This window comes from Alosa sapidissima, chromosome 2 (assembly GCF_018492685.1).
Source record: "Alosa sapidissima isolate fAloSap1 chromosome 2, fAloSap1.pri, whole genome shotgun sequence".
NCBI lineage: Eukaryota > Metazoa > Chordata > Actinopteri > Clupeiformes > Clupeidae > Alosa > Alosa sapidissima.
Window position 1 is genome coordinate 23,962,081 of NC_055958.1, and position 24,900 is coordinate 23,986,980.

General features: G+C 40.0%; 1 protein-coding gene across 4 annotated transcripts in view; it reads left to right on the plus strand.

The window, feature by feature from the left end:
- Positions 1–24,571, plus strand: part of tsc22d1 (TSC22 domain family, member 1) — a 31,110-nt gene extending 6,539 nt beyond the window's left edge. The window contains exons 1-3 of one of the 4 annotated variants that reach the window (XM_042072975.1): positions 17,595–18,010; positions 21,862–21,913; positions 23,223–24,571. In XM_042072975.1, the coding sequence (XP_041928909.1) occupies positions 17,925–18,010; positions 21,862–21,913; positions 23,223–23,480 (396 nt within the window). In that variant the 5' untranslated portion in view covers positions 17,595–17,924 and the 3' untranslated portion in view covers positions 23,481–24,571. Of the gene's footprint in view, positions 1–17,594; positions 18,011–21,002; positions 21,357–21,389; positions 21,734–21,861; positions 21,914–23,222 lie in introns of those variants that run through there. The other 3 variants (XM_042072965.1, XM_042072983.1, XM_042072958.1) reach the window with 3 other exon arrangements.
- Positions 24,572–24,900: the final 329 nt, after the last annotated feature.

A 24,900-nucleotide genomic window follows, 5' to 3' on the forward strand; every position in this document is an offset into this window, starting at 1 on the left:
ATACAGTCTCTTCCCTGAGCTATCTGCAACAGCCTGAAGTGTGTAAGATGTAGGCTAAACAGTACAATAAGTACCCAGACTCCATCTGTAAGTTGTAAACAAAATAAGACAATCAGCTATAAAACTTAAAATAGGCCTGCAGCATCTCTTATTTCTGAAAGTGCAAATTACATAGAATAATGATTTTTAAAAATCCACTTAAGACCTTCAACATCTGTTTAGTTGTATATGGAAGGGTCTACAATTTGCCTCAATATTTTTCAGTGTTTGTACAGTAATAATCTAGCCTACTAACCGTGAAAATATCACACTATTTTGCCTTCTTTTAAAAAACGAAATTGCTCCTTTCATTTCATAAACAGACTACAACTAGAAGTCACATGACTTTGCCCTTCGACGTTAACTCGCATGCATCGTAGCATGGTTTGTTTATTAGCCTGGTTAGCGTTGACACTTACTGTCTATGCACTTAACACTACCAGCTCCTCATGTGAGAAGTTACAAGTTACCCCAACATAAAGGTAATTACCACGCGATTTACATGGCTTTCTGTCATTACGAAATAATTTAATTTAAGCCATAGGTTTTGGCTCTATGTGTATGTGTATCCAAAGGCTGGTGAAGCGCAGGGGAAGTTTTTTTTTTTTTTTTTTTTTCTCATTTCGGTGATTGGTAGCCTACATCATCTGGGTGATTGCTTCGAACATGTGTAGCATATATTTCCACTCACATACCCAACAACTGCTGAACAACGCCGACACACAGTTTCTTATCCACCACTCTCTCGCCTGTACTGCTGTAACTGAAGTTCTCAAACTTGCGAAGAGACCAGCGGATCCTCTAATGTGTGTCGCCACCTTAGTGCTACTATCTCTGACTGACTGACTCGACCAACGACCTGACAAAAAAAACATAGGCGCCAATCAGAGCTTCAGAGCTAAGGCGAGGCTACAGATTAGCGTTAGGTGTCGCTAAAGAACTCCCGTAACTCTCGCTACTTACCAGTAATTGCGCATGACATTAATTAATACGCACACGAGTTTTTTTTTATTTTTTATACCGTGTATTCTCCGTGTAAATTCATGCACCGAACCGTGACGCCCGTACTGTTTCGGTTCAATACGAATACATGAACCGTTACACCCCTAATAGCAACGAAGACTCACTCTTAGTTTAGGAGTTGTCATTTTTCCTTACTAAGAGTAGGTCTGAAAGGCTTTGTGAATAACTTTTAAGAGAAAACTCCTAGCTAAAATCTTTTAGTGCAATTTAGGAGTACTCCTAGTGGTAAGATAAAAGGCTTTGTGAATACGGCCCCAGGCCTATAACAAGCCTTCTGTTACGTGATTGTCTTTTCAAATATTTCCAATAGGCTGTGTCTTGTCCATGACTGGATTACATTCCCTGTGAGTTTAGTCTATTGATATAAAAGCGCCTACATTAAGTCTAGCATTTTTTTATGGTGTGCTATTGGAACAGTCTTGTTATGCTCTTACTGATAAATAAGGGGATGTTTAGGCCTGTATTCTTATATAGACGTACACAAACAACATAAATGTTGTATTGTCAAACAACTTTAGTTATTTCATAACCTTAAAAAGCATGGAACTGTAAAATGAAAAATGTGGCAATATTGTGACCAGTAAGAGCCTCTGATTATTAGAGACACATGGACATTTCTGTGATTTGCTATGCTTTGTACTTTGTTATGAATAAAAATAGGCATACCAGGGCTAAATTAAATAGATGATCTTACATATTCCATAATAATATTGATTTTTGATCTCCAAGCAGATCATTAAAACGTTATATTGTTCAAAGGCATGATCTATTTTTAAATGAAGTCCATGTATTTATTGAGTTAAATCTTTGAAAATATTGTTATGTAAGGGATAACGGCCGCTGAGGTGTCCTGTATACGAAATTAATGGACGAGGGCGAGGCAAAGAGTTTTCTCTGCCCGAGTCCATTACTTCCGTATAACAGGACACCTCGAAGGCCGCTTATCACCAGGTTGCCACTATAGGCAATAGTCATGCCTTTATAGCACGCAAAGGAAACAAGCGGTTCCGTTTAAAAAGAAGCCGACTTGTTCAGTTTGTTGTACAACTTTCTTTTGCCCTAACAGCGATAGCATGGACAGTTAGCTTGTTTACAGTTGATTCTACTGTTGCGAAGCCTGTTTCTAGGCTCAACCATCGTTGTTACCGTTCACAAGCATTGATATGGAACTGTGATTAAGCTTTTTTCTAAAGAAATACACATCCATGCGGGGCTTCAATGGCCTCTTGGCCAGACGGACCTGCAGAGCAAATCCAGTTTGTATGGGTGTTCCCAGGCTAGTTCCTTCGGTGATTAACAAAGTAACCCCAGTAATAAAAATAATCAAGTTAAAAATTCTGTTGAAGAAATGTTTTAGCCTAATTTCACATCATCAGCATCTTTTTTTGTGGCCAAGGCAGTAGCATTTTCCTTTTGAACCTCTCTTTGTGGTTCACCTACCTGTCTGCCCCAATTGACCCCTGCCATCCATTCTGCAAACACAGCATATTCTGTATAGACTAGTCATTACTAACCATTACTATAGCCTAGAAGCTGAATGCTAACCGGTTGTTTTGGGACAAACAACCCATAATTTCAAGCCTTGTTTTCTTGCCCAACTTTTATAGCCTATGTTGTAATGAATAGAACAGTGACTGACTGTTTACATGAGGTGAAAGGAAAATTGTTGACTTTGCTACCCTCAATGCCACTGTTACTTTCTGTATTAGTCTAGTTCTTGACCTCCATTGAGGTCCCGTGATGTAGTCACTGTACTGCGAAGAACCTTGCCTTGCTTTGTTTTTAAGGTAAGTGGTAAATTGATAGGAGTTTTTCAGTTGCTGAAGCTGATATGTAATAAGCGCAGGTCAGCCCTTGGTCAATATGTAATTATATAAGGTTACTATCTTTTTGCATGTTGCAAATTGATAACAAGCAATAACCTACCTAAAATTGTAATGATACAAAAAGTAACACACTTATTCTTGAAATATCTGATAAAACATGTCCAGCAATTGTAACTATCGTTAAGAGTTTAATCATTAAGAGGCCATGGGTGGACACCTGCATCAAATCAGAATCAAGCCATTTTCAAGATATTAGTCATATGAATATTCATCAGAGATTTGATGGTGTTTGCATCTGACTTGCAGAGCAGACCACTTAAGTTTTAGGCACTTGTGGCGGGATGCTATTCCAAACCCTTTTATCTCTATAGCTAGGTTCCATGTTTCTGTTGTTGTCATGTGATGGGATGGAGCATAGGGTGCTCTGTTTGGGCCAGTTATTTTTACGCGTCATTGATGCAGAAGCCTGGCGCTGCCCGCCTAGTATCTCCACTCATTTTCATTTCACTGAGATGCTAGTCCAACTCCTTTCAATGGTTACAAGGTGGTTGATGCAACACCTTGTGGGAATGTACGAAGATGTTTTTAATATGTATTATCTTTAATATGTATTATCTTTCTTTATTCTCCATGATCCCTTCTTTTTAAAAACACCAATTTGACCTGTCTTCTGCAAATCTTTCTTTTTTTATTTTCCACCCTGAACATGGGCAAAATGCACCATTGAGATCAATATGTTTTGTATAGAATAACCACAGGTGGCACTGAAATCACTGAATCACTGAAATTGAAAAGGATAACCCCACCCCTGCTCAGGTACTCTCAGGTGATCACGTCAGGGCAAAATTTGGTTATTTACATCAATGCTATTCAAAACAACACAAAATGCACCATTGAGATAAATATGTTTTGTATAGCATTAATGTAAAGAGTAAATAACCAAAGGCAAATTTTGTTCTGACGGGATCACCTGAGAGTACCCTGAGAGTACTTCTGGTTCTCCCTACAACCAGACAGTAAACTGTTGCAAATTGTGTGTTCCCGTCACTCTGTCTCTTTCGTTGCTCTGATTGGTTTTTGGCCTCTCCTATTGTGTCCGGAGGCATTTTGACCGCCGTCCGTTTGGGAATGCCCTTTGGAAATGGGCTGTGAATTAATTTTCCCCAGACCCACTCTCAGTTACTGAGAAGTGTCTGGTGCCAACCGGGCTACCTATTTATGTACCAGCATGTACAATTTGAGCCTCCTACATGGTTTAGTTCTTGTGCTATGAGCTTGTGAACTTTGACAAAAAAAAAGAGGCCGAACAAAATCGACACTCCCCTCCCTCTGTAAAACTGGCTTTATCTTGGAAAGTGTTGATCTTACATAAAAGTAATTTTACAGTGTGTCTCCTGAGTAACATAGGTACACCTGGTAATTCTTTTCAGTATTTTTGAACCTAAGTGTGTGTAGCCCCTAGTTGAATTGACATGGAATGACCTTCCAGCTCAGTCGATTCAGACTAGAATTGGTAACAATTCTATGAGCGAGGATGGCATGTTACTGTGCAGCCGTCACAAGACCTTTTGCACATGTGATTTTAAGATCTCTTTTAACCTAATTTTCGAGACTATTGCCTTATTTTGCCTTATTTTTTTTCACTTTGCTATGATTCCCCCTTACTACCTTGTACTTTTCTTCTTTTACCCTGTATGTTATCACATAATTACTTAGGAATATTGTTTACTCTCGGCAAGGATCAGTGTTGACATGAGAACTGTTTATATTAGACAGGATGTCCAGAGGGGTATTTCACAAAACCTAAATAAGGGATTACGCTGAGATTTTTAGGGTATCCTGGATGAATTTAGCCTTGACTTGGTTTCACAAAAGAGATGGCGCATAAGTTACCATGGGGATTTATTCTCTGCACCTAGCCTGGTCCCGACCAGGCTAACAGCCAAGCTAAGTTAATTTGGTAATGGTAATTATGTTGTCTTATTGGTTCAGCTAGCTGTCATTCACATCAGACCTCCGTGCTAATTTTTAAGGAGCTTTATTCCATTTATAAACTATTTGCTAAATGTATTTGCTCGCAAAACAAAACAGATTGTCTGCCTACTACCATATGGTTATTATTTTAATTGTGATAGCCTTATAATTATTAACATAGGCCTAGGTACTCATTGTTTGCTTATTTTATTGATAGACGTTTGATGAATAGCCTACTGTAGTTGATTAGAGGTGGAGGGGACAAGTTTTCAAAGGTATTTTCAACTATAAAATAATATAATAAGGTATATAATATATGTGCATCTTTGCAGTGGCAAGCGCTTTCTTAATGACATTGCGTGCCGAGACAAGGAAGCACTCACACGTCAACCTGACTCTCGCCAGATGAATTTCGTTCCGCTTAGCTCCGCCTAGCTTCACTCACATCCATCTGGGACCTCTTCCATTGAGAGTGTTCTGCACCCGATGTTATGGTACAGCCAATCAGGACGCAGGGCGGGAGTTTCATAGATGTGACATAGCGTAGAAGCGACTGTGAGACTGTTATCAACGTCACAGGTTGGCTTCGATGTGAGTGGTTGAAGTAGCATGTCAATTGATGACGGACAAGTGGCTTATTCAATCATATGCAAGCATTTTTTTATTAGGCCCAGCCTTCTGAAGCAACACTCCAATGGATTGATCCCAGATGGATGAGTAGAGCTAGGCGGAACGAAACTCATCTGGCGAGAGTCAGGTTACTCACACGTGGGTGCATGCGTAAATTTGCATTCAGTTGGTCTACCACGCCTACTCCTGCTGTTTTACAGAAATAGCCATGAATCCCCATTCCAAAAAGGACAACTTTACTTCAGTGTTAGTCTATATCAAAAGCGGTTGTTCACATGCGCACACATCCTGAATTGATTACACCTGGCTTGACATAGTCGCTCCTACTCATCCTGGATTGACATTAGTGAAACGAGTTGAGCTGGGATGACCAGACAATGCTATGTCAAACCTCGCTTTATCACTTATCTTGGATGTCTTAATTCTGCCTTTCTGAAATACCCCTCAGTTTGTGTCTGTGAACCCACAGTCTTAATCTGGACTTGAGCGCAGAGTGAGCGCAGTAGTGAGGCTGTTTTGTCCTTGCATTTGTTTTCAAAGTGCTATGTGTAGGATTTAAGGGGATCTATTAACTGAATTTAGTATAATTATGTGTCACCAGTATGAATTGTTTTCATTAGTTTAAAATGACCTTCCTAGGAAGAGAGAAGGGTCCTTTCCCATTTAGCCCATTGCACCACCATTCCCACATTAGCCAAGTAGCCAAAGGACTAGTCTAGAGGGACCCTTTGCATTTTTTAGTAGAAGTGATTTGGTGATGCCAGTTGGAAGACAAAGAGGGAAAAGAATCATTGGTTGCTGGGGCTACTTTTAGTGTTAGTGAAGGGTTAGGGTTTTAGAAATTGCAGAATCCGAAACATTGTTAGTAATGAAGCGGAAAACAAGGGAAAACATTGGTGTGGCCTTCCCTAGTTGTAAGCCTTTCCAAATGGTTTCTGAAGGATTTTGAAGTTGCCCATTTCCTGTTGGTCAGGTAATTTAGCTTACAAGTTGTTGTTTTATAGCTTTAGCTAGAAAATGGCCATGGGCATAGTTGCCACTGTCAATATGTATTTCTTAAACCATCAGTTTTATTGCTGAATTCCACTACCCATAACCTTTAATTATGTCATGTATGAGGTAGACTAGTACAGATGGATTCTAAACCCACTTGTTGCCTTATTATACTTGTGGTTCTTGGAGCACAGGGCTAAGGAGTTGGCTGCTCCTGAGTTTGAGGTCCCTAAGAAGACCCTAGAAATTCCTTGTCAACTATTATTACACGCCATATTGATTTTTTTTATTTTTTGGTCAAAACTGTTCAGTATAATGTGTTTGTGTCCAGGACAAACATTTCATTTTACAGCAAGTAAATGTACTAATGATACAGTGACATGTAGGGTATGGGCATGTTATTGTCCTAATTATTTATTATGCTTGATACGAAACCAACAAGGTAAGGTCAGCCAAACTGAAACACTTTTGCTGACCGACCTGCATGCACTTAAGAAATTCTTATTTTATAACACAAGAGTTTTGCCTCTCAATCATATGGTGATTGGATGGTATGGTGTAGACCAGTGTAGATCTGTACCCAACCTTGAATGTAACCTTGAGTTTGTGTCCATGTAGCCCTTGTACTCTATTAGCCGGGCACAATGAGATTTCCCCTCCTTGTGTCATCAGCCTGGCTAATGTGAAATGAGGTCAGGACATAAACAATAGTAACTGCACAAAATTATATTTTCTCTCTCTCTCTCTTTTTTATTTCTCTCTCTCAGTTTATCTCTTTCTCCCTCTCTCTCTTGTCGCTCACTCTCTTTCTTTTTCTTTTTCTCTTTCTCTCTCTCTCTCACTCAGTCAGTGTAATCTATGTATCTGTCTTTCTGTCTATCCATATCCATATCATCGTTTTAGCATCTTTTCCACTCAAAATCTGCTTATCTGCACTGAAACTCACTACACCATGTCATTATGTACTGTGGGCATTCTTTGGCAGCACTGTTACTTTGTATAGCCTACATGTTTGTTTTTTTTACTTTGGCTGCTAATCCCTCCTAACCTGGGTGAACTCAGACGAACCTGTTGGCAAGTTTGAATTCGCTCTGCAGGTCAGTCTGGAAAGGAGCCCATTGATGTCCGTTTCTGAATCACCAAAAACAAGGACCATGTAATTTCTTTAGAATTGAATAAACAACTGCATCTAAAACCTTTGTTTACTAGAAAGATGTATTTGTTCTACTTCTGAGAGGATTTGGTCACAGTTTAAGGCACCAATTTAAGATTAATTTCATTGCTGGTCCCTGCAAGTCATAAAAAGTTTGGAAACAGGCATCAATGGGATCCTTTCTAGACTGACCTGCAGAGCAGATTCAAATTTGCTAACAGGTTAGTCTGGGTTCACCCAGGATAATTCCCCCCACCACTTCAATGTCATTCTCTTTTTCTGCGGCTTGTACTCAACATTTAGTCATTGTCAGTGAGTGCCATCAGCACTGAGTCATTGTTTCGAATTTGCTGTTACGGCCGAGTAGACATGCACCAGCTTTACCCCTACCACACACACACACACACACACACACACACACACACACACACATACGTACATACCTTTGACTAAACCCCCATAATACCACTGTTCTAAAGTCAGCTTTTCTTTTTCTCTCATAGCCTTTTCCAGGATGTCAATACTTTATGCTCTGTTTAACCTACAGTAAGTATTTAGCCACATCAACAGTGGACAGGGGAAAATTAGGGTTCTAGTGGAGATGGACCACTGCCTTGCATTAGTGCTTGTGTCTGCAGTCTGCTTCTTCTTACTCTTTTGACCTTGTGTAGATTGATATCACATTGTACATGTAACCTACTGTGGTAACACACATTAAAAAAAGGCTTTTCTAGCCTTTGATGATAGCACAGTGGTGAGGAGACAGGAAATGAGTGGGATACAGATGGGGAGTGGGATTGAGAAATGACCTCAGCCTAGACAAACTTGGATCCTGGTGAGCATTGGACCTGTATGTGGTAAGGGACATGGGTCCAATGATCAATAACTGTGTAGTGGCTCTGGCTCGTCTCGGCTAGCATGCATGCCACTGTTAAGCCCTTGAACAAGGCACTTAACCATGAGTTGCTCCAGGGAGACTTGCCCCTGCAGTTGGTATCTGTAAGTTGCTATGGATAAAGGTGTCAGCTAAATGCATAGATAAATAAAATCAGACAATAAGCAAAATATAGTCACAATGTATTTTGTCACTATTCAAGATTGGCAGTCAAATTAGGCTCTTCTAATCAAATTGTGGGTCACCCATATACTGTAGATGAGTATCTGAGACCTGTTATGCTACAACAACTTCCAGTCTGATGCACTTAAGTATGTCATGCATGTAGTGTCAGTTATTCAAGCAAGAGAAATTAAATGCATAACATTTTTCATTGTTGCTTGAACTTTGTGGATGACTGTACCAACTCATATTAGCCAATTCTGAGGTACATAAATTGCAGTGGATCCTGCAGTGGATCACACATAAGTTGAAGCCGAGACTTTATAAGGAAACAGGTAAATCACTAATGGGAAAACGAATGGGGATCTATGAGGGGAATTCGTAACACAAAACATGGCGGAGTTGTTAACTGGAAGTACTGCCCTGTAGTATAAAGAGCCAATCATATTGCTGAATATGACATGATAGACATTTGGTCTTTTGTTTACTTCCACCATCACCATGGTAATAGCCATGTCATAACGCAAACATTGGTGCATGCATGCAAGCCAACGCAAAGAAAAGAATGAAGTTTTTTAGCATTATTTAAGTGATTTTAGGTTTTTACATTGTTTAAGTAAGATTTTAACCGTGGATTTTTATGTAATGTACTTTTAGGGTCTGTGTGACCTTATCTGGAGTTACGGATATTACCCTATTCATTCCGATAGGAGCCTGATCTTATTAGTCTGAAATCATCCATCTAGATCTGCTTATAAAATCTACGGGAAAGCAAAAGTAGTCCTATTTCTTCAAGCTGTCATTGCTCCTCTTTCTTTGTGCCCTCTTGCCCTCTGTGTCATTTGATGACACTCGTAGAGTAAGCTACTGATGAATGTTCCCCTGGCCCTTTTATCATCCCCCAGTATACAACACAAGGGAGCAAACTCATAGCTTTTTGTAAGAATCATCTCTACTTCACCATTTAAACATTTCGTAATAGATGTGCATGGAGTCTTTTGGTAGATTTATTGCTGTTTATTATTTATGTTTTTGTTACTATTTATTTATTTATAATGTAATGACTATCATTATTGGTGTCTATATTTGTGCCACTTATAGAGAACACTAGATTGTGTTTTCATTGGGTACAAGGCGACCAAGATTAATGGGGTTTAAAGTTAATAAGATGTTTTATTAGGTTAAAGTGCAGGTCAAAAATGTGACGTGCAAGGATCTAAGCTAAAAAAACTAACTCGAGGAATTAGTAGATTAGTAGCAGTAGAGGGTAGCAGTCACCTGGAGCCTGCATGTTATTGTCATTGGTTTATTACTCAGCTGCCATCTACTGGTTATGGTATGCTACTTCATGACATGCCACACGATAAATTGACATTGTTTGGAGGGGAGACTGGGTAATTCTGGAAAAATGTTAGGCCTATTTATATTTGATTTTAACAGCTAGGCAAATTACACCTCTATGGTCCCTGACATAATATTTTGATTGGCTGTACAGTGTACAGGATTTTTTATGTTTTCCCAAAATGCTGCTCTCGGGCCATGTAGAACCATTCCCCATGAAACAAAAGTTTTTCCTGGACTGTACCTTTATATGGCTCATGTGATGGCTCATCTGATGAAGGTCTCGATTTTATGTTTGGCTCATCACAGAGACCCTTCTAAAAATTGTTCAAGCAACAGTACACATGACAGTTGTCAGACAAATCACTGATGTTCGTAGACAGTTCTGGGTAAAAAAAAAAAACATCGTAGAATGGAACAATGGAACAATTCTAGCCAATCAATACATTGCTTCAGAAGCAACAGATGTAATTTGATTGAGCTTAAAGATGAAGTGTATTATAAATTATAAAGGTGTTGAGTTGAGAGAGAGACACAGAGAGACCTGTATGACCACAAGAGTGCAGCAGTGAGCACGCATGCATGAACAATTCACATTCTCTCACACATTCTATCTTACATAATGTAATGAGAGTTACTTTAATAAAGGTTGGTTATGGTGGATAAATGATTCACAGATACAAGACTATGCAAAGTGATTTGTGTAAATTATGGTTGGATAATGTAACATAGAATGATTTATAGGTTTGCTCTCTAAGATGTGCTCTTGAGTAATCAACAAACAAAACAGAGGCAGGCACTACATATGAAAAATGCGTTTTTGCTTCACAGATGAGGGATATGGTTGTCCGGAACATTACTGCCTTATGATTGGGGTGAAGCTGAATCTTGAATGATTATCATAGTCATTATGACATTTTTCTGGACCTACATGATGTATAGTACCAATACAGTGCATTCTTCTGATGTGTTGACTTAATCACTATTAACACTTAGTCCAAATTAGCATTAGCTAGTTAGTACATAGCATGAGTAACATTTATAGCCTTTAGTATCATACAATTATATGGGAAATACAATAAAATGCACATTGACTGTCATTGCCCATTTTGTCCATAGTATCTCTTTGCAGTTAGTCTCATCAGAGCACTGTCAAGTATTTTCCAGGCTCAGGGCATCCCCTTACATATTTTCATCTACTGTACCACTCAAATTACATTCTAAATGTGGTGTTATGCTATTTTATATACTGTAACAGTTAGGTCCGGTTGATATTTATAAATATCTGATTAGACAAGACATTCCATGAGTGGAAATATCCCAGGGCATCCCCACTCAGACTCTTAAGCGCTAGTAATCACCCCACATTTTGGATTGAATTATCGATGAGAACATTTCATTCATTCAAAGTGAGAGAGCAGTGATTTCATAAGTTCACATTTGACAGATATCGCATGAGGAAATGGGGCAAATGGAGTAGTTGTTGCAGTTTTAGTAGACATTTCTGTACTCACAACCTTATGTGGGTATCCCACAGCTGTTCACAACTCCTCCCTGGATTTGGAGTGTCCATTTTTAATTCGCATAGCACAGCAGATGAAAGCATGGACAGACTCGCCATTTCTTTTGCCAAATTTTAATTTGCTTAAAGGAGAAATCTGGCAAATTTTTACACGGATCTTGATCGCTAGACGTCGCCGAGTACTGTCGATAGGGAAAAAACGACCACAGTCGGTGCTTCCGAACTGGAGTAGCTGCAGCTAATGGCTAGTACTCCCATTGAGCTACAATGCTAGGTCTGGGGGCATCATCTAAACGTGCCTTTTTGCCTCTTAACAGACTCAAAATGTCATTAAAAGGTCTGTACTATATAAACAGACTCCTTACATGACAAAACGATGCATTTTCTACTCATTAGCTGTGAAGAAACCATCTAAATTCAAAGTAGGCAAAAATAGGCCGGATTTCTCCTTTAATGTTTATAATATTTATGTTTATGGTATTTGGCACTTTTGTCCAGAGCAAATATGTTAATTTTGTCCATAATTCAAAATAATTGAATGGAAACTAGCTAATATCTGTTTCAATGTGATCTATAATGTAATCTGTATATAGTCATTTTACATTTTGTATGATGTTTAATCTTATAACATATTTTTTATAAGTGATATTTGTAAATTCCAAATATTAGGTTATATTCTGTGGCTGCCTTTAACTGGTGTCACAGCACCCACTGAGACACCCTGATGCAGAGATTGAAGCTACCTTAGTGTGGATGTAGCCTGAGACGGGAAATAGAGATTTTACAAAATTGACGACTGCATACCATTTACCTGCTAGTCTATGTTCTTGTGGTCCCCTGATTCCACTGTCCATCCAGTTTTTCTCTCCCAATTAATCTCAGTATTCTTAAATATATTTCCAGGGCACCATTGTCCATGTAAGATTAAAAATATGTTTGATCCATGTCACACTTTAGCACGTTTTTCGTTTATTCGTCCATGGCACACTTTAGCACGTTTCAAAGTCAAAGTCAAAGTCAGCTTTATTGTCAATTTCTTCACATGTTCCAGACATACAAAGAGATCGAAATTACGTTTCTCACTATCCCACGGTGAAGACAAGACATATTTTACCAATTTAGGTCCACAGACAAACATGACATTCAAGTAAACAAAAAGTAAGTAAATAAGAGGGCACATATAATAATGAAAAAATAAGAGCAGCAAAATGTGGTTGAAATTGTGCATAGACAGTCAATAAAAATACTAGTGCAAATTCAGGCCAATAAAAGGCTTGGGTAGTTCTGTTTGACCTAAGTAAGAAGAAAGTGGCATAGTGGTGCAGTTATGTAAGAGCAGCAGAAGTGTTGTGTTTTCAGGACAACAACACCAGTTGTAAAGTGTACAAGTGTGCAAGTGTGCAAGTGTGCAAGTGGAGTAGTGCAGGCGGCCATTTTGGCTCCAATGTCCAGGATGTTATGTAGCTGAGGGTGGAGGGGGGAGAGGAGGGAGAGAGTTCAGCATCCTTACGGCTTGGTGTATGAAGCTGTTGGTGAGTCTGGTAGTGCGGGAGCGCAGGCTTCTGTACCTCTTCCCAGAGTAGATCAAACAGATTGTGAGCGGGGTGACTTGCATCACTCACAATTTTGGTCGCCTTGCGGGTGAGGTGGGTGGTGTAAATGTCCTTCAGGGAGGGGAGTGAAGCACCAATAATCCTTCCAGCTGTGTTCACTATGCGCTGCAGGGCTTTCCTGTTGTATTCAGTGCAGCTTCCGCCCCACACAGCGATACAGCTGGAGAGGATGCTCTCGATGGTGCCTCGGTAGAATGTGGTCATGATGGCTGGTGGAGCACTTGCTCGCCTGAGTTTCCGCAGGAAGTACAGGCGGCGCTGAGCTCTCTTCGCCAGTGATGCAGTGTTGGTGGTCCAGGAGAGGTCTTCACTGATGTGCACCCCCAGGAATTTGGTGCTGCTCGCTCTCTCCACCACAGCACCGTCGATGGTCAGTGGCAGGTGTTGGGTGTGACCTCTCCGGAAGTCAACAACAATCTCTTTGGTCTTGCTGACATTCAGCAGGAGGTTGTTGTCCCTGCACCACGTGGTCAGATGGTCGACCTCCAACCTGTATTGAGTCTCGTCGCCCTTGGTGATGAGACCCACCAGAGTTGTGTCGTCAGCAAATTTCACTATGTGATTGTTGCTGTAGGTTGCGGTAGGTTTATTAGTTTTTGTCACATATAAAGTACCGCAGTTCACCATTAAGGACACGGTCATCATAAAACTCCCATCAGTAGACTGTAATCCATTGTTGTGTGATTAGATCCTGTGATAAAAAGTTGCAACTACTTGAAGGTTTCATGTCTCTAAAGTGGAAGTAGTATCTAACCTATTCCACTATCCAGAACTAATGTCAGAAATATAATTTATCAAGTCAACACTGATCCCTTAAATGAACCTAGGGGTTCCAAAAGAGCAGTGCAAGGAAAGGCTCTGAAACCCTCTCAAGTCCTGGATCCCCAGTCCAACCTCCCACTCTGGGTACACATAGTCCTCTCCTCCACACACTGTCTTGCTCTGTTCCACTGTCAATGAAACAGAAAGGGACTCTGTGTGCCCATTCAATTACTGTGAGTGCCCCCTTCCTTCCCTTATAGAGGGGCACAAAAGAGCATGGTATGGAAGGGGGGAATGGCTGTTCACTGCTCTAAGACACTCATGGAGGGTTCAGGGTTGTAGAGAGCGCATCTGCAAAAAGGTTCAGCTGTTATACTGTATAACCTGTCCTGTGGTTTGAGTATGCACTTTTATCAATCAACCACCTCCAGGATATGCAGAAAAAATTCTAAGCACAAAAGCAGAATGAAGTGCGAAGTTCAGCACAGAACAGGAAACGTGGGGTCTATCACATACTTTCCTTCATGTCACATAGAATTGTCAGCATCATCAAATTCAATATTATGCATCTTCCAGTGGTTCCCGTTTCCTCTCTCTTTGTTTGGAGAGTTCCGGTTAGTGCTCCACCTTAATGAATGCGTTTACATGGACATGTAGTATCCTACTTATTATCGGGTTATTTAGTTTTCAGATTTTGTGTTTGTGCATGTAAACATCAAATCCCCATTTCAGAGCCCCAGATAAGTCCTATATTCCGTTTTTTGAGGAATCCGGTTATGATGGCCAGAGTACTCAAAAAGAAACTGGTATACTATTATATAGAATGATTAGATCATCACAGTGTTTCCCAGATAATTGAATTCCATTTGTGGTGGTTGGTTTGCAGAATTAACTTGAATGCAACAGTTTTTAACAAATTAGCACAGCGTGGTTGTGATGCTAACCAGATTTAAGCACAATTTAGTACAACCTGGAAAATTATGTGTGGTGGTCAATGTTGATATTGTGCTGGCCGCCACAAATATAGTCAATGTATGGGAAACACTGCATCAAGCAGGTCAATGATCCAACTATATGTCCTGATCAATACAAAAACACTAACAGAATTAATACAAAATCAGGTTCTGATATATTCTGGTTCTGGTTCAGGTCTGTATATCTTTCTGGTCTATTAAAGGTCAGGAAATTTAGCTTATTATTCTGTGAAAGTCAGAGAATATCACATTTGACTTAGAGTGGGAACCCTGATTACATTTATAGACGTACTCGTTTGACCATGTTGATGGGTATGTTGTTGCATGTGATTCATACTGTGTAAAACATATATAGTCACGTTATAGAATGATGAAGTTGTTTAATAAGACTGAGAAAGTCCTGAATTTTACATGACTGTCCATTAGGACCAACAGTTTGCTGCCTCCAGACCCCCAATGTGAGGCAACATATGCATTGACTCTAAAGAAGTCCATTCTGTAAAGAGGAATGGGTGCAGGTGCATGTCATTAGCTCGTGTGACAGAGAGAGACAGAGCTGTGTGTAAGAGGAAGATAGGGATAAACAAATAATGAAAAACAGCTCTGTTTCTAATTGCAGATGGTTCAACAAATATACATAATGGCCAGAGGGTTGTTTTTTTCAGTTTGTGTAATGTTTTATAAAAGGTTCATGAGTAATATGAACTCTGTTGTGATGTTTGCAGTTTAGTTTTTAGTGAAGAGTATTTTTGAAATGAAATAGATTTTTATTTTATTGGAAAATTTAAATTTATGTTGATTGTTTTTTGTTGCTGCTTTTGACTGTGCATGTTTATGAGATAATATAACATAGGCTTATGCACATTCCTTGTAAGGGCGCATTCAAACTGGTGCCGCCCCTCGAGTTGGGCCATTACGTTATTCGTGGCCAGACCCTTAATCTTTCAGATTGGGTTTGGTCCTCCAGGCTATCATTTTCATATGGTGGATGGAAAGATTTGCTTTCATTGGTAAATCAAGATTTCCTCTAGCTCCTTGCATAGATCGTCCCCCCCTGCCATTCTTGCGAGGAGCACTCTCTGGTTGGCTTGGCACTGGTTTTTTTGACCCTTTTTGTGTGTGTATGTAATGGGGGAAGGTATGCTTGTGTGTGAGTGTGTGTGTCTCACTTCTGACTGGCTTTCTTTTGGGGGGGCTAATCCCACTAAAGCCAGGTTTCACTGCACATTACTCATACCTGATGCCCTTGTGTGCTCAATCTCTGCACACTTATGTAACACCATTTTATGGAACATTACCAATGCATTTACAGAGTGCAAAACAAAGCTCTCTATATTAGTGTGGTTTTGATCACTTGCAGTATGCTGTGTCAAATGTTTATCTCAGTCCAAGTATTGCATGGTATCAAATCACACAATTTAGTTACCGTGGCAATATACTTTACAATTCTTTGAAGGTTCCCTGTATCGGTGGGGAAAATTAGCCCAGTATATCTTTGTAGACACAGTTCAATTGTAGCATTAGTAGCAAGATCTGCTTATGCTTTGCTTATGTTTTGATGACTTCTTTGAACTGTTGCAAGCAGAAAACTCACTCAGTTATGTCTTTTTCTGCCAATGGGCCCAAATTTGCAGACTTGTGGACTCTTTCTCCCAGTGCTATGTGTGCAGAAACTGTCCTCTCCATTCTGTTGGTTGTGTGCCGCATGTGAGTGTGAGCTGGAGAATGCAGGATGGGCTTCTGTTGTGCAACTTGCTGCTGTCAGCCCAATTGGCCAAAAGGCATGCTCTCATGCAGCGAGGCAATATGGGTATTATTTGTCTATGTCAAAATCCCACTGATGCTTAGTTGTACTTTGAACAAGTAGTTCTGAGAATGAATGTGGTGACTGACAATGTGAATGAATGTGATGATTGAGAATGTCTACCAGTTAATGCCACTGATTATGGTAGTGGGTGCATTTGTACTAGTATACTAGCAAGTATTTAGTATTTTCACATGATTCCTCATCAAATTCAATTTCCACTCTGTAGGATTCTGTAGCAATCTGGTAAGATTACAGTTAAAGGAAGGTTTCTGGGTGCCTGTCTGTACTGTAAACAAATTGAACAGTCTCTCCAGATATGTTATGACTAGGCACCATTCTACTTGGCAGCACCTGAAAAAAAAAACATAATCTCTCAGTGTTCACACATAGGTCAGTATAAGGTCCGCAGGTTAGCATCATATCTGAATCATCCGAAGGGTAGGACCTCCGTTTGACAAACCTCCGCATATACTCCGGAGGTTATATCTGAAAGCGCTTACTGAGACCCCATCTGAAAAAGACTGGATAAAATCCCTTGTTGTTCAGTGTATTTGAAGAGGTGGAACACCCTCCTCAGCAGGCCACCCAAATCTGAGAGAAACATAGGCGTGCTTCGTTGGTTGCAGCCTTGCTAAGCCCCACACTGGCCCACAGGACTGATGAGAAGTGACAAGATAAGTCCAGGCTCAAGTGCAGAGGCTCATTGCTCCACACTCCGACACCACCCCAATGCAGGGAACAAAGTGGGAAAGAATTGCATTGCTATGCCTCAGGGAGAGGAGTGGATAAAGGGGAAGGAGAGGGTCAAGGGAAGGGACAAGGGGCAGTTTTGGAGGGGCACAGAAATGGAGTCGGCAACAGCTTTGTTTCAGCCTCTCGTCAAAGAGAAGGAGAAAGATCAGTGGGAAGATTTTAATCTCTGTTGATGGTTTATGTAACTAGCAGGTCACATGACCTCAGGAGCTGTATGACATCACAGCTTGCCTTGCTCTTGTTTTCAGTCAATCTGAGGCGAATCTGCCTGTAAGACGCACAAAGGCACAGACAGCCTTGTTTGCTTTTACACCCATTCTCTCGCTGATCTCTTCTCCATGTCACACTACAGGGATAAAACAGTCGTTTGTGTGTGTCTACATGAGTGTTTGAGTAAGCCTTGTGGAGAAAAAGAGGAATAAATTCTGTATCCGAAGTGGGGTTGATTGACACATCAATGAGAGAAACATTTTTCCAAGTGCAGGGCCGAGACGAAATGGCCATGAAGCTATTGTTCTGGGAACTGGAACAGCATTTGAAAAGGTAAAGTGGCTGAAGTAAGCTGGAAATTAAGCAAACTGTATAGTTATGCCAATCTTAGAAAAAGAAACTAATTTGTCAAAATGTAGAGAGATGGGTTGGTTGATAGGTAGGCATGTTGTGTGTGACCTGTTTCAAGTGCCCGTTCTCCTCATGAATGAAAGCTTCCTAAAACCTTTATCAATGAACTAGGCTACTCTACAAAGTTTTCACTCAAATTTTGTAAGAAACTATACGAGATTACTTGAATGTTTCATTGATAGTATTTGAGTTAGGTTGGTTACGATCCTTCATAGATAAACAAACTGTATTTCTCAAATGTATGCCCTAAATGTGTGCGGTGCAGGGCTCCTTTGGTGTTAGTGTAGCATGTTGAGGATGAATTAAAGTATCAGGAGCTACACTCAATGTTGTAGTCTGGGTCCTGTTATGGTCAAGATCTGGATCAAATAGGTCATCACCATCTAATGACTCTGAGTGCTGGGACTTTAACAAGACTGATTCATGTTCAGATCGGGGACTGTTCTGCAAGCTTTGTTTACACTTCGCCCACATGCTATTGCATCCAACCTGATGTCATTGTAACATGGTACTTCCTCATCTCCCACAAAAGTTTGGTTGACTGCTGGAATTCATCACTGTACACTGTGCAGCAGCCTTTGTTTAGTGGTGGTTGAGAATGATTTGGTTGTTTGGCTTAAACAAGGCCAGTTTGGTCTTGCTATTGTACTGGACTTCGATTTTGAACTGTATCTAGGCCATGAGGTGATGGTTTGAGTTCAATAGGTGCTCTGAGAAGTAAGGCCATGGATCACAGTTGTCTGACATATTTTGTTCTGAGGTCAGGTCATCATGGACACTGAAGGTATATTTGGGCTCTGTAATTCCACCTTCCATCAAAGAACACCGGAAGAGCTTACTTTGAGCTGCTTAGGTTTTGGCTACACTTGGTGTTCCGTTACATTTAATGAGGATAAGCGATCTATATTTGCTATTCAGACACACAGATAAGTCTGCCTGAAACATGTAGCTACAGTATATCCAGTATATACTGGTTAGCGCTTCGGACTTGTAACCGGAGGGTTGCCGGTTCGAACCCTGACCAGTAGGAACGGCTGATGTGTCTTGAGCAAGGCACCTAACCCCCTCACTGCTCCCGAGCGCCACTGTTGTAGCAGGCAGCTCACTGCGCCGGGATTAGTGTGTGCTTCACCTCACTGTGTGTTCACTGTGTGCTCACGAATTGGGATAAATGCAGAGACCAAATTTCCCTAACGGGATCAAAAGAGTATATATACTATACTTACTTACTTATATCCCACATCTTCATCATATTGATCTATTGTCTTTCCATAAATTACCAAATGTGGCAACAATAGCTGTTTATGACTTATTTGCCAGTAGGTATCAGCAGTCTGGACTGGAAATGGCTAAAATTAATTTATGGTTATCAAGTAGAAACTTGGGTCATGTTAGCACCCTCTGGGCTACTGGTCATTTCAATTTTATAGTGAAGTCTACTGGTCATTTCAATTTTGCAGTGAAGTTGTGATTTGGCATCAACACAAGCTTGCCTTGTAAACACTCTCCTATCTAACGTGTTTTTGTGCATTTCCACATAGTATGTTTTTCTCATGCACTCCACAAACAACCCTCGTCAATTGTCTTATTGTCTTAATTGGACATGGTTAAGGATGGCTACATTTGATAGGTCTTGTGACAATCCTTAATAGGGATTAAAATCTAGGGATGTTCAGTTTTGAATTGAACTTCCATCCTCAACAACCATGCCCTTGCTTGTGGTAAAAGCTTTCCTGTTATTATCTACTTTCACATTATAGCCGAAGGTAACAATTGTCGTGACACTGGCAAGACGTTTCCCCTTATAACATTCAAATGTATTAAATTTGCTTGTGGATTTTAATTTCCTTTTTATTTGGCTTTGTTAAGAATGTCTTTTCATTGTGATGGAATGGCCCACAGGTAACAGTGTAGGGTAATGAATTGTTCACATAATTTTATTTTTATTGCACAACAAATGGCATCACTATAAATCATTCTATTTTTTCCTCATTATGAACAAGTTGACTAATTATGTATACATTACCTATACATTTTAGATATCTATAAAAGTAGGGCTGTTGACAATGTAGAAAATATTTGCAGGGTTCCCATGGGGTCACGGAATTTCTGGAATATGGAATTTGTATAAAGTCTATTCCAGACATGGCAAGTCAGGACATTTTATCAGGAAGTTTGTAGCTGTTTGAATTGTACTTGTCAAAATATACATTTCCACACAGCATTCAGGTTTTTAGCTTTTTCCATTACTGCTTGAGTGGTTGTGGTTAGCCTTATTTTGATTTTTTTTTTAATGCCCATTGCATTTTCCACTCGTTACACAGCTGCTCTAAAATCTTTGGTGGTGAAGTAATTTCAAGTATATTATAATCATTCATTAGCAGATTATGATTTTATATATATTTGTCAGGGAAAAGTCATGGAATTTTACATTTGACTTTAGTGTGGGAACCCTGTGTTTGACTCAAGCTCTATGTTGATGTTCAGTTTATTTAGAGCTGTTCTTACTTTAGCCAGCAAGTGGCAGTGCATTTACGTGTGGAACAAGATAATCGAACAGGCCTTTCACATCAGAAAATATTTATTCTAAGAACTAAAATGTAGTCTGCTGTGCAATAGGGTTTGCTTCTTCTGAACTGACACTTTGATTTTAATTTATCTCTTCATTAACAGTTTTGTAAAAAAAAAAAAAAAACATTTAATTAATGTGATTCCATCGACTTTCTCAGTAAACAACATGGATACAGAGAAGATGCCCTAGTAACGAGTTTGGAAATTCATATCTTGTTCCAACCGGTTTTCGTTTGGAATATATTATGATGATACAGTCGGATGAGATGCTATTGGGGGCGTATCTACATATAGTTATTAATATTAATGTGTCTCTTCGCCAATAGGAGTCAGCGATGTGCTGTTTTTCTCGCATAAATTATGCAAATTGTAGAGGCTGCAGATTTTCATGAAAGCGCAGATGAGCTGACCTTGGCGGTTTTTTGTGCCGCAGTCCTAGAAGAACGGTCTCAGGATAGAACCCTTCCCTTCGAGGCTATAAGCTACCTTGCTTGATCAACCTTGAAAATGTGATATTTAATCAAGAGACGGAGGTTGTGCTGTAGGCTACAGCTACATCCTATGGATAAAGAAGCATGAATTGTGCATGCCACAGCGTGGCGATGGATCTTGGTGTTTGTCAGTTGAGACATTTTTCGATATCTTTCCTGTCGTCATTGCTGGAAACGGACAGCTCGCCCGTTCGATTGGATAATAGGTACATAATTTCAGTGAACTATTTTGAGGGGAGAAGATATTAGAGCGATATTTTGGTTGTCTGCACATTCATCATCCAGGTTGAGCATCAGGAGTTCGTAATGGAAAGCCGCCTATGTTTTTTACGTTTCTGTTTTCTCTCTCTCTTATTGTGCCGAGTAGCCTAATACAAAACAATTCTGCGTGCTGCCATTTTGTTACGGTCGAAATATGTTGTTGCAAGTTGTAGACTCGCCTTCACCAGGGTTCGGATGCTGCACCTATTAGTGCGTGGAATATCTTGAGATGTGCCGCTGAGTCAACGTTCGTTAACGTGATTGAATGGGTTATGTTAAAGGATATTTGCTTGAATCATGCATATGTCACTTTAATTTCCTGGTAAAGTTGTTAGGTCTTGACAAATGTTTGTTATTTAGAGGCCTATGTTTGTCATTGTAGTTTACCCTGTGCAATTGTAGCCTAGGTGAAAGGAAAATTAAGTGATCACTGTTGTTTTGTCTCTGCAGTTCCTCGGGTGCCAGTGTTGTTGCCATAGACAATAAAATTGAACAAGCAATGGTAAGTCCACTATTCCTTTCTACTTGTTGTTCATTTTCTGTACAATATAGGCTACAAAGGTCAATGCATTGATAGACTTAGGCTTAACGTAGTCTACTTAATGACATTTAAACCAATAACCAAATTGCATCCCTGGTGGAGTTACATAAGGTATTAAATGTGGTGCTTGAAGTGTTCGATCACAACTTTGCATTGCAGGGGTTCAGTGTGGTCATGGTGTAAGATCTTTAGGGGGTCAGTCTTGGCTCATACTATGACCAACAGCTATGTCATATTGGATTCTGTTGTGCACTTCAAAGCCTTGCCCACTGTTGCTAGGCAAACCCTAAATCTTTGACACTGTGTTAAAAATATCTCCCTCTCTGATTGGCTGCTGGGTATGTGGGCAGGCCATTGTGCTGATTTTATGACGTTTTGTGCAAAGCAAAGGAGGAGGATCTATAGAATGATGTAGCAAACACATATCCAACGTAGTTAGCCTTTCCCTCTTAGGACTTTGAAATGTATTTAATTAATTTGCAGTTTTCTTGATAAAACCATTGTCTAGACCAGTGTTTCCCAACCTTTTTTCCTTGAAGGCCCCCTTGCCTAAGACAAGCCAGGGATCCCTACCCGAAGTCCTACCCGCATACACACACAAAAAAAAATAAAGTGATTAATTACAAACTTATAAGTTCAGAGGTCAAAGGTAAAAAATAGCTACATGAATTTAAATGTGGAACAAAAATATGTTTTAATTTGGATTATACAGAAGTTTGATTATCCAATTGGGTGTGTTATTGGGATTTTATACATTTAATGTGCGCAAATATAATTTTGGTAACCTTACAACCTCAACCCTGGCAACATTGTGCGGACCCCCTGTAATCTCTGGCGACCCCTAGTGGGGTCTGTGGACACCAGGTTGGGAACCGCTGGTCTAGACCAGTGTTTCTCAAACTTTTTTAGACCAAGGAACACTTAACCAATAAAAAAAAAAAAAGAATCACTGACCACCTAGCTAAAACAAAAAACAGTAGACCTAGTTCAACAGTATATTACACAATAGGTCTACTCACTGAACCACCTTGCTTATTGTGTCAGAGGATTCATATGATTTCAACTGGCGTAGTTTACATAGGCAGTGTTGCAGGATTTATATACAAGTTGGTTCAATATTGCAACTATTGCAATTACCACGTTTGCTCGCGGACCACAGTTTGAGAAACACTGGTCTAGACAGTACTTTTTTGTTCATTTTGTGTTTGTATTTCATTGCCATAAATCTACATTTTAAGGGACACACAGATATTTTCTTTCTTGCCTTCAGGATTTGGTGAAGAGTCACCTGATGTATGCCGTACGGGAGGAGGTGGAAGTTTTGAAAGAGCAGATCAAAGAATTGGTAGAGAGGAACTCTCAGCTGGAGCAGGAAAACAACCTGCTCAAGAACTTGGCCAGTCCAGAACAGCTGGCACAGTTTCAAGCACAAGTGCAGAGTGGCTCACCGCCGGCTTCCATTCAAGGTAGCCAGCAGCCTGCCCCATCGGTCCAGCTTGCCTCTCAGACCTCTGGGCCTTCTGCATAGCCGCCTTTTAACACAGTGGCATAAAGACTGTGCAAAACGACTGAATGCAAACATGCTCAAGCTAATGATCATTAAACCTGAAGATCGATGCCTCATTTACAGGAGAATTCTGTTAAAGGCTATTGTTTCTTTTTGCACATATTTGACTTTCAAAACTTGATGCAGTGTTACAACTGAGACACAACTGACAATCCGGTCATGCTCCGGAAGCTGATGATGGAATGTTGCCAAAAAAGACAAACAAGCTGGACATGACATTATGAATCACTGTGCCTAAGTCTAATAGATTTCAAATGTTGTTCATTTCCATTAGTGACTAAGGGATTGTAAATGTTTGTCATTATGCTCCCTCAAGATTTGTCTGTGTATGTAACCACAGCAGTCCTTAGGTCTGTGCTCTTGATTGGAGGAAAGCACTTTTCATGGTTTCATGGTGATGGATGGTCAAAAGTCAGAGCCCCATCTGGCATGGGGCTGGGGTCGGTGGGAAGTGTTCATTTTGTTATTGTCATAATTATTATTTATAATTGTTTGAAGGGAAAACACTTTCTTCAGGATAGGCTGTTTCCTTTAAGATTGAGCTCATCATTGCCCTTGTTAAACCCTTATTCATTTTTTTAAGAGCCTGGGTGAAATCTTGTGTTGGGTTGAGCTTAAATACTAAAGAAAAGGAAAACAGTATGTATATTTCTGTACATCTAGTGTAAGTGCTTTGTAAAATAACAATACCATGGAAAGAGTGGAGAGATGCTATTAAATAATGCTATTAAGCCTCTACAAAAAATGGAAACAAGCTGATTATTAAGTGACCTGAGCATTTTGGGCAGTCTTTTGAATGCTGTTATTCTAGGAGTGGAGCACACCAACAGTTGTAAGGATGTTTACCTGACCGAACACCCGGTTCCATACACTGTCTGTATTCACTCCTACTTGTAACCATTGGTCACTTGAATTTCTTATGAAGTGTTGCATCCAGGCTTGGAATTTCACCATTTTAGGGGCAAGGCCACTTGGCCTTCAGCTGGGCATATTTGGTGGGTGGGGGGCACAAAGGCCACATGTCAGGGCACCAAGGCCAAAGTAAACTATACAGTAGTAGGCTATAAAAATGATCACAGTTGTACTTAGCCTATTCACAGCAGTAGACCTGCATCACTGTATCTAGGCTATATTTAACATTTATTTTATATTTGGCCTGTTATGAAATCATGTTTTGAACAATTTAAACACATTGTGAAAGCCCACATTTGGAGACATGCATGTCGAAATTTGCTGCAAATTCAAAACCGGAATACTATGGAACGGTTAACTGTACAGGGGACTGCTTTACATCTTTGTGTTCGGTAAGGTCTGCTATGTATTCTGATATATGGTTTGTCGTGTTGAACGAAGGGTTGGTGAAGTATTCCACCGAGATGAA